The sequence below is a fragment of the Entelurus aequoreus genome, linkage group LG24, assembly GCF_033978785.1.
Source record: "Entelurus aequoreus isolate RoL-2023_Sb linkage group LG24, RoL_Eaeq_v1.1, whole genome shotgun sequence".
Taxonomy (NCBI): Eukaryota; Metazoa; Chordata; class Actinopteri; order Syngnathiformes; family Syngnathidae; genus Entelurus; species Entelurus aequoreus.
This window is the reverse complement of record NC_084754.1, coordinates 37627771-37638664: the sequence shown is the minus strand read 5'-3', so window position 1 is coordinate 37638664 and position 10894 is coordinate 37627771. Positions and strand designations below refer to the sequence as shown.

General features: G+C 40.6%; 1 protein-coding gene across 1 annotated transcript in view; it reads left to right on the top strand.

Moving 5' to 3' along the window:
- The first annotated feature begins 5382 nt into the window (after nt 1-5382).
- tmem117 (transmembrane protein 117) overlaps nt 5383-10894 on the top strand; it is a 170143-nt gene continuing 164631 nt past the window's right edge. Inside the window, exon 1 of the mRNA XM_062035543.1 lies at nt 5383-5770. Within this exon, the coding sequence (XP_061891527.1) occupies nt 5708-5770 (63 nt within the window). The 5' untranslated portion in view covers nt 5383-5707. The remainder of the gene's footprint in view (nt 5771-10894) is intronic.

Below are 10894 nucleotides of genomic sequence, written 5' to 3'. Positions count from 1 at the left end.
GTGACGTCAGCGACACGGAACACGAAAATGAACAAAATAAATGTCACTTTTTAATTTCTAATTTTTTTTAAAACGACAAAAGGTAACACAGCCCTACATTATGTAGAACTCACTAACGTTTTTGGATATTAAAAAATAAAATAAAAAATCTGAAATCAAATAAAGTATACGGACTGCACTGGATTTCCACATGAATACAAAAAAACAAACAAAAAACCACGTTTTATTGACGTGAACACTGTAAAACTTGTGGTAAAACAAGAAACACGTGCGCATAAGTGAACATGTGGCAGAGAGAATATGACACCATAAACGCAAGCCCGTGACGTCACAGCCAAAGGTTACGTCCACAGATGCGGCTGGCAAAACCATATTTTCATTTTCATTGAACAAAGTTTCTGTGGCTTAGCAAATCCATCAGTTTTCCACCGCAATTGTCCCTCTCAATGGCGCAGGAAGGGCTGCAGCCTATCACAAATAATTACTAAATCATAGTTGCAAAAAGTGTGTTCTGGTTCCACCAACAGACCCAAACAAAATGGAAAGACTGAAGTAAGTACTTATCTTTGTTGCGGAACCTTCTCATACAACAGGAGTGGACACGTTTTTGTTTGTTTTTTTTAGCATTTTATCTCAGCAAACCTTATCTATCGATACAGCGTGTCACATGGTGACATTCAATAATAGAATAGAACAGAATAGAAAGTACTTTATTGATCCCTGAGGGAAATTCAGCACCACAGGTCGCTCACAATAAATAATAAACACTTTGGTATTTTTTACATGTGAATAATATAAATACAGTCTATTATACAGCATTATTCACATGTGAATAATATAAATACAGTCTATTATACATTCAAATACAGTCAAAAAGGAACATGCATAATGTTCAATGCAACAAGTTATCTTCAGCCAAAAATATTTCTAGACAATGCACCTGTTTCTTAATAATGCACTTGCATTTTCTCAAACAGGATTGCTGCAACATAACCGTTATTTTTTTAATTGATATTTCCAGGCATGGCTCCTTTTGGCTGCTGCTGCCTCTTTGGCTTTTGGCGAGAAACCCTGAAACATCTGGAAGCGACTGCAGGCTTCCTCTCTCTCTGCTAACATTCATCCATCCGCCTGCCCTTCTTTTCATCATTTAGCATCCAACAGCTGGACACCCTCCTCAGAACAAAAGGTACAATTTTACTCAAGAAGAATTATTGAAGGACATGGTGTCCAAAGCCTGGCCCCTGTGGACCATTTGCGTCCTGTTATAACAAAATTTTTTTTTCAAATAATCATTAACTTAGAATTTAATGGCAGCAACACATTGCAAAAAAGTTGTCACAGTGGCATTTTTACCACTGTGTTACATGGCCTTTCCTTTTAACAACACTCAGTAAACGTTTGGGAACTGAGGAGACCAATTTTTGAAGCTTTGCAGGTGGAATTCTTTCCCATTCTTTCTTGATGTACAGCTTAAAGGCCTACTGAAATGAATTTTTTTTTATTTAAATGGGGATAGCAGATCTATTCTATGTGTCATACTTGATAATTTCGCGATATTGCCATATTTTTGCTGAAAGGATTTAGTATAGAACAACGACGATAAAGATCGCAACTTTTGGTATCTGATAAAAAAAAGGCTTGCCCCTACCGGAAGTAGCGTGACGTAGTCAGTTGAACATATACGCAAAGTTCCCTATTGTTTACAATGATGGCCGCATGAAGTGAGAGAGATTCGGACCGAGAAAGCGACAATTTCCCCATTAATTTGAGCGAGGATGAAAGATTTGTGGATGAGTAAAGTGCAAGTGAAGGACTAGTGGGGAGTTGAAGCTATTCAGATAGGGAAGATGCTGTGAGAGCCGGGGGTGACCTGATATTCAGCTGGGAATGACTACAACAGTAAATAAACACAAGACATATATATACTCTATTAGCCACAACACAACCAGGCTTATATTTAATATGCCACAAATTAATCCTGCATAAAAACACCTACGTGTTTGTTATGCTAGCTCCTAGCTCCTCTGCTAGCTCCTAGCTCCATAGAACACGCCAATACAATTCAAACACCTGATCAACACACACAATCACTCAGCCCAAAAGACCGTTCACCTAACCCAAGGTTCATAAAGCTTATATATTTTTAAAAAGTTACGTACGTGACGCGCACATACGGTCAAGCTATCAAATGTTTAGCAGCCAAGGCTGCATACTCACGGTACCTGATATTCAGCTGGGAATGACTAAAACAGTAAATAAACACAAGACATATATATACTCTATTAGCCACAACCAGGCTTATATTTAATATGACACAAATTAATCCTGCATAAAAACACCTACGTCTTTGTTATGCTAACTCCTAGCTCCTATGCTAGCTCCTAGCTCCATAGAACACGCCAATACAATTCAAACACCTGATCAACACACACAATCACTCAGCCCAAAAGACCGTTCACCTAACACAAGGTTCATAAAGCTTATATATTTTAAAAAAGTTACGTACATACGCAAAAAAAAAGTTGCGCACATACGGTCAAGCGATCAAATGTTTAGAAGCCAAAGCTGTATACTCACGGTAGCACGTCTGCGTCTTTGTCATCCAAATCAAAGTAATCCTGGTAAGAGTCCGTGTTGTCCCAGTTCTCTACAGGCGTCTGTGTATCGAAGTCAAAAGTCCTCCTGGTTAGAGTCTCTGTTATCCGAGTTCTTCCATCTTGACTGCATCTTTCGGGAATGTAAACAAAGACGCGCCGGCTGTGTACTGTTGTTGCTGACTACGTTCGAAAAATACGTCCGTTTCGCACCGACAACTTTCTTCTTTGCTTGCTCAGCTTCTTTCTCCATAATGCAATGAACATGATTGCAACAGATTCACGAACACAGATGTCCAGAATACTGTGGAATTATGAAATGAAAACAGAGCTTTTTTGTATTGTATTCAATGGGGAAGGCATACCCGTGTTCCCCGGGCTACGTCACGCGCATACGTCATCCTCAGAGGCGTTTCGAACCGGAAGTTTAGCGGCAAATTTAAAATGTCACTTTATAAGTTAACCCGGCCGTATTGGCATGTGTTATAATGTTAAGATTTCATCATTGATATATAAACTATCAGACTGCGTGGTCGGTAGTAGTGGCTTTCAGTAGGCCTTTAAGTTGTTCAACAGTCCGGGGTCTCCGTTGTGGTATTTTAGGCTTCATAATGCCCCACACATTTTTCAATGGGAGACAGATCTGGACTACAGGCAGGCCAGTCTAGTATCTGCATTATTTTACTATGAAGCCACACTGTTGTAACACGTGGCTTGGCATTGTCTTGCTGAAATAAGCAGGGGCATCCATGATAACGTTACTTGGATGGCAACATATGTTGCTCCAAAACCTGTATGTACCTTTCAGCATTAATGGTGCCTTTACAGATGTGTAAGTTACCCATGTCTTGGGCGCTAATACAGTCTATTATACAGCATTATGCAGATGCTGGCTTTTGAACTTTGCACCTATAACAATCCGGATAGTTCTTTTCCTCTTTGTTTCGGAGGACACAACGTCCACAGTTATCAAAAACTATTTGAAATGTGGACTCATCAGACCACAGAACACTTTTCCACTTTGCATCAGTCCATCTTAGATGAGTTCCGGCCCAGCGAATCCGGCGGCGTTTCCGGGTGTTGTTGATAAATGGCTTTGGCTTTGCATAGTAGAGTTTTAACTTGCACTTACACAATGTAGCGACCAACTGTAGTTACTGACAGTGGTTTTCTGAAGTGTTTCTGGGCCCATGTGGTGATATCCTTTACACACTGGTGTCGCTTTTTGATGCGGTACCGCCTGAGGGATCAAAGGTCCGTAATATCATCGCTTACGGGCAGTGATTTCTCCAGATTTTCTGAACCATTTGATGATATTACGGACCGTAATGGTGAAATCCCTACATCCTTGCAATAGCTGGTTGAGATATGTTGTTCTTAAACTGTTCGACAATTTGCTCACGCATGTGTTCACAAAGTGGTGACCCTCGCCCCACCCTTGTTTGTGAATGACTGAGCATTTCATGGAAGCTGCTTTTATACCCAATCATGGCACCCACCTGTTCCCAATCAGCCTGTTCACCTGTGGGATGTTCCAAATAAGTGTTTGATGAGAATTCCTCAACTTTCTCAGTCTTTTTTTTGCCACTTGTGCCAGCTTTTTTGTAGCAGGCATCAAATTCCAAATGAGCTAATATTTGCAAAAAATAACAAAGCTTTCCAGTTTGAGTCTTTGCAGTCCATTCAATTGAATATAGGTTGAAAAGGATTTTCAAATCATTGTATTCTGTTTTTATCATACTTGCCAACCCTCCCGTTTTTAGCGGGAGAATCCCGGTATTCAGCGCCTCTCCCGACAACCTCCCGGTATTCAGCCGGAGCTGGAGGCCACGCCCCCTCCAGCTCAATGCGGACCTGAGACTGAGTGGGGACAGCCTGTTCTCACGTCCGCTTTCCCACAATATAAACAGCTTGCCTGCCCAATGAACGGAGAAGTTAAACAGGACAATACTGCCATCTAATGGATAGACACCGGAACACTGAAATTCAAGTATTTTTTTTTCTATGTAAATAAAATAAATATATATATATATATATATATATATATATATATATATATATATATATATATATATATATATATATATATATATATATATATATATATATATATATATAGCTAGAATTCACTGAAAGTCAAGTATTTCATACAAATACATATATATATATATACATATACATATATATATATATATATATATATATATATATATATATATATATATATATATATATATATATATGAAATATATATGAAATACTCGAGTTGGTGAATTCTAGCTATAAATAACCCCCCCCCCCCCCTACCCCCCACCTCCCGATATTGGAGGTCTCAAGGTTGGCAAGTATGGTTTTTATTTACCATTTACACAACATCCCAACTTCACTGGTTTGGGGTTTTGTATTTTGGAACAAATCCTTACCCCATGAAAATCATGCATCAAATAAAATTCAAGTTTGATTAAATGGGGGAAGAAAAAAAATTGATTAAAATATATATATTTTCGCATAAATAAAAGTGTGAACAGTTTTTGTAATGGGGAGGGAGTCTCAAAATACAATTTTACCTAATGGGGTACGTGGATCTGGTCCAGTTTACCCGTGGCCCTTAGTGCAAAATGTGTACACCCTGGCCCTGATACAGTACGTTATAACAAATATATGGCCATCTTTGTGTACTTCCTACTTGCTGTTTATTTAACCGCCCATATATGTGCCGAATTAAGCGTGTACGTTGGCATTTTCTTTTGAAAAGCCAGGCGGAAGTACCATTGCCGAACTCCTTCGCGCTTGACGTGTAGGTTACGTTGATGCTGTACGAGTGGTTACCATCGTCCGCCCCCTGAACCAGCGTCCTATCTATAGCCCCAAAACCAGCACCCTCCGCCGGCCTCCTTCCACACGAAGCACCGGCCTCTCGACCCAGCCCGCCTGCGCTCATGGACGCTCCGGCAGGATGGCCAAGGGTTTGTCGGTGGTCCTGCTGCCGTGTAGCCACAACAGGTCGCCCAGTGGATGATTCCAACACATCCCCGCCGCTGCATCACCGCCTCCTCCTGGGCAGGATGGAGGCTCCGCTGGAGGCTTGATGTGGCCGAGGAGCGTCAGCGATGTGCGTCGGACGTGGAAGGTTTGCCGCGCATGTGCGCCTCATAGCGAGGTGGTGCACACAGGTAGGAACCCAGACCTACCTACCTCCATCTTGCCCCCGCCTTCCTAACCGAGGCGCCCACATTTCGAGTCTTGTAATCACGAGTTTGGTCCCAACGTACTGGCATTTGACGTCATCACACGTGTGTGTTTGTGTGTGTGTATTTGTGTGTGGTCCTGGACACTTCATTAGGTACACCTGCACAATGTACTCAGCCAATAGGAGTGACCCCCTTACTATCATAATAACGCCTACTTTTTGTTAATTCCACAAGTGTTTTTTTGTTGTTTAGTTTTTAAAGTTAAAGGCCTACTGAAATGAATTTTTTTTATTTAAACGGGGATAGCAGATCTATTCTATGTGTCATACTTGATCATTTCGCGATATTGCCATATTTTTGCTGAAAGGATTTAGTATAGAACAACGACGATAAAGATTGCAACTTTTGGTATCTGATAAAAAAAAAGGCTTGCCCCTACCGGAAGTAGCGTGACGTAGTCAGTTGAACATATACGCAAAGTTCCCTATTGTTTACAATGATGGCCGCATGAAGTGAGAGAGATTCGGACCGAGAAAGCGACAATTTCCCCATTAATTTGAGCGAGGATGAAAGATTTGTGGATGAGTAAAGTGCAAGTGAAGGACTAGTGGGGAGTTGAAGCTATTCAGATAGGGAAGATGCTGTGAGAGCCGGGGGTGACCTGATATTCAGCTGGGAATGACTACAACAGTAAATAAACACAAGACATATATATATACTCTATTAGCCACAACACAACCAGGCTTATATTTAATATGCCACAAATTAATCCTGCATAAAAACACCTGCGTGTTTGTTATGCTAGCTCCTAGCTCCTCTGCTAGCTCCTAGCTCCATAGAACACGCCAATACAATTCAAACACCTGATCAACACACACAATCACTCAGCCCAAAAGACCGTTCACCTAACCCAAGGTTCATAAAGCTTATATATTTTTAAAAAGTTACGTACATACGCAAAAAAAAGTTGCGCACATACGGTCAAGCGATCAAATGTTTAGAAGCCAAAGCTGCATACTCACAGTAGCACGTCTGCGTCTTTGTCATCCAAATCAAAGTAATCCTGGTAAGAGTCTGTGTTGTCCCAGTTCTCTACAGGCGTCTGTGTATCGAAGTCAAAAGTCCTCCTGGTTAGAGTCTCTGTTATCCGAGTTCTTCCATCTTGACTGCATCTTCCGGGAATGTAAACAAAGAAGCGCCGGCTGTGTACTGTTGTTGCTGACTACGTTCGAAAAATACGTCCGTTTCGCACCGACAACTTTCTTCTTTGCTTGCTCAGCTTCCTTCTCCATAATGCAATGAACATGATTGCAACAGATTCACGAACACAGATGTCCAGAATACTGTGGAATTATGAAATGAAAACAGAGCTTTTTCGTATTGGCTTCAATGTGGAAGGCATACCCGTGTTCCCCGGTCTACGTCACGCGCATACGTCATCCTCAGAGGCGTTTCGAACCGGAAGTGTAGCGGCAAATTTAAAATGTCACTTTATAAGTTAACCCGGCCGTATTGGCATGTGTTATAATGTTAAGATTTCATCATTGATATATAAACTATCAGACTGCGTGGTCGGTAGTAGTGGCTTTCAGTAGGCCTTTAAAGTGTGATAATTATAGCTGTAAGTCCCAGTACAATAGGACCATATGTCCCCAACCGATGCACAGGCGAGCGGTCCACCCCGGGTCCCGACTCTGGACAGCCAGCACTTCATCCATGGCCACCGGACCTGTGTGCCCCTGTAGTGGATTGTCCGAAGCTTAAACAGGCAACAAAAGTAGTTTAGTACAACAAATTTATTTACCCATTATCAGAAGTGCAGGTTGAATTAAGTTGTCCGTGCAAGCAGACACAATGTACTCCAGAGCACACAAGACACACACAAGCCAAAATCACCCCCGAGTTCCGGTCTTCTGCCATTCATTTATATGTCTGTTGTGCGTCATCGTTCCTTATCAAATGCGTCAATGTCTTGTTTTGCTTTTCCTATCTGTTCCATAACAACTCCAATTCTGTAGACAGGTTGGCACGACTCAATATTCACTTTTGTCCCACAACTGGTCCATTCAATGGCACAAAAATACAAGAGTATTGAAAATGAGCGGACATTCTTAAAAGACAAGAAATATAGGTCAAAAGGTCAGAAATTCTACTACATACCCGCCTTCCAGGGTCTTAAGACCCTGGACCAAAACAATTTCTGATATAGACCACTAACTTAAATCTCTACCGCAGATAGAGGCAAAAACCTCAATGTTTTTATACGAGGCAAAAATTCCGTCTATGACCCTCCTTCAGAGCGATCGCTGTTACCAGCCTGCAGTAAAACCATCTCACAGAACACAATTAGTGGCCTACCCTTTGATTTAGTAAGGGAATAACAAATACTTTGATCATGGACATCATTGAACATAAATAGATGAATGTATATAGACTTATGACTGTAAGACTTTTTGCAAAAATATTTTTCCCGGCATTTGCAATGAATGTAGTTACCAATATTGTTAATTATCAATTGATTTTGAACACACAACTGAATTTCGTATGAGTCCATGTTCGATTAGTGCTCGTATGGATGGCTCGGTGGTGCCTCAGGCTGATGGCCTGCCGACACCTCGTTGGGCTTTTGGCTGCCTTGGTGAAGAAAGAGATCCACTCAAACAGTCTGTCTCTCTTTGGGGTGTGGTTCAGTCCATTGGGCAGACTGTTCAGTGGCATGTGCGTGCTGGCCGAAATTGGGGAAAACTCAGGTAGAGTTGGAGCTGTGGGGGCTTTGGGGAAGGCTGGGGCAGAGTATGGGGCGTGGGGTTTTGGTCCAGGCCCTCGGCTTGCTTCAGGCCTCCTCGCTGCTTCGGCACTCCCGACACTTCTTTCCACAGCTGCTGGAGTCCCGGTGGACACATTGGCTGGCAACCTTGGTCGTTCTCGTCATCGCTGGCAAGGTGTTGTCTCTCCTCTCGGTTCCTTCCAGTCAGGTATCGGGTGTTGGTCCTGGATCGGCTTTGACCGTGCCCCTCTTAGCGAGTGCAAGGGAATCTGGAGTGGCTGCTTTCATCCTCAAATCTGCACAGAGGAACTGGCACACAAATTCTACATTTTGCAAACTTACCGTTTTGGTCTCATGGTCTTTCCACCTTCCTAGGAAGCTGCTGGTCCTGAGAAGTGCTGATCTTGTGACTGAAGAAGATTAACCTGTTTTCTTAAAATAGGTGCCGTTGTTTGACCTAATCTTTTTGGGGAAACCATGTCGGGATATTAGATCATTCACAAAATATTTCATTACTGAATTGGCACCCTCCTTTGAGGTTGGGGTTGCTTTCGCCAACCACTGCAATTGTCAATCTAAATCACTACGTTCCTTTATCCTTGTACCGGATTGATCATATCGATTAAATAAAACCTCAACACGCTCAAACTTGACCCAATCCAAACTCACCTCCCCCCCCTGTCCCTCTCACAGGGACAGTGTTAGTCGTAGTAATAGTAATAGTAGTAGTAGTATTAGTAGTTTCAGAAACATCCAAGAAAAAGAAAAGACAGCTGATAGTCAAGCGCAGCAAGAACAGAGGCGGAGGACAGGTCATGTTTGAGGTCACTGTTCGCTTTTGCAATAGTACTTTGATATTTTACAACACCTAGTGAATTATTGTGGCCTCAATAATTCACTAAATAGTTGTATTTAATTTAGTCTATCTATGATGGGACAATGCACAGAAACATTAAGTTCAGAAACAGATATGTTCTGTACCAGATTATATCTAAATAGCTACTTTCCATCTGTAGTCCCTGGCTACCTAAATTAAAGGGGATCCACAAATCAAGCAATAAAATTATGACACTAATTAATCATAATAAATATATACATTCATAATAATCAATAATTAATCAAAAATAATCATACTGTAGCATGTAATCAGATTAAGAGAAATCCTAAAATGCCCCTTCATGGACACATACTTAACATACAATACAAGCACACCTTATTTACATCATCACACAAAGACAATACATGCTCTTGTTCACATCTGTCATCATTCATAACAACAACCAAGATTTTAACAGCCATACCTCAAAATTTACAACAAAAATGCTCTCATGGATAAATATAATACTCATTAAATTGATGTGTCAACATAATGCCCCTCTTAGTGACCGTCTGAGCAGCCTTGATTGCTCCAAAGCCACTTTTTTTTTTTTTTTTTTTTTTCAAATTTTCTATTCCTTTTGTTATAACGTGGAGAAGGCTAATTGGTCTGTACATGTTCTGGTCTTCTTTATTTCCTGCTTTATGGATTTAATCATAGTAGCAGTTTCTCGACGTGGTAGGGAAAGTGTTTTCCGTTATTGATTTATTTATCAATCGTTGTTATACGAGCAATAATACAATCCTTATATGTTTTTAGGAAGATAGTGTCCAACCCATATATATATCTCTAGATCGTGAGTCTGATAATGCAGTGAAGATTTTGTTTAACTTTGTTTCATTTGTTACTTCTAAAATGAGTCCATCCTGAATAAATGACAATTATTTGCACTGATTTTGAGGGACTCTTTATTCAGGGTTTGTACAGACTGATGAAATGTTCATTAAAATTATTACTTATGTCCAGACTGTCTGTGATAGTAGCGCCATTGATATTTAATGTTATAGTGTTGTTTCTTGTTTGCTCTCTTCCCGTAAGTTTGTATCTGGTTTTCCATAACTCTCTATTGTTCCCTTTTGCAGCTTTGATTAATTGTAGATGAAAGTCAGCCTTAGACTTCCGCATAAACATTGTAACTTTGTTCTTCCAAACTTTTAAAACATACGATCTGTATTTAGACCTGTTATAATTGCTCTTTTGAGAGCTGAGTCCCGATGTCTTTATTAGAATCCAAATTGTTTTATTAATCCAATGGTATTTTTATTTTAGCACTCTTCTTTCTGGTTTTGTATTCGTGTATTTACAGATGTTCTCTTTAATTTTTGTCATCCAATTGTAATTCTAGTAGGGCTGCTTATCCTTTGTATCATGTAGAAGCCGTTTATAATATCCTTAAGTTTCTTTCTACGCGTCTTATTTAACCAGTCCAGATTAACGTCCCCCATGACGTTACTTCTTTCAT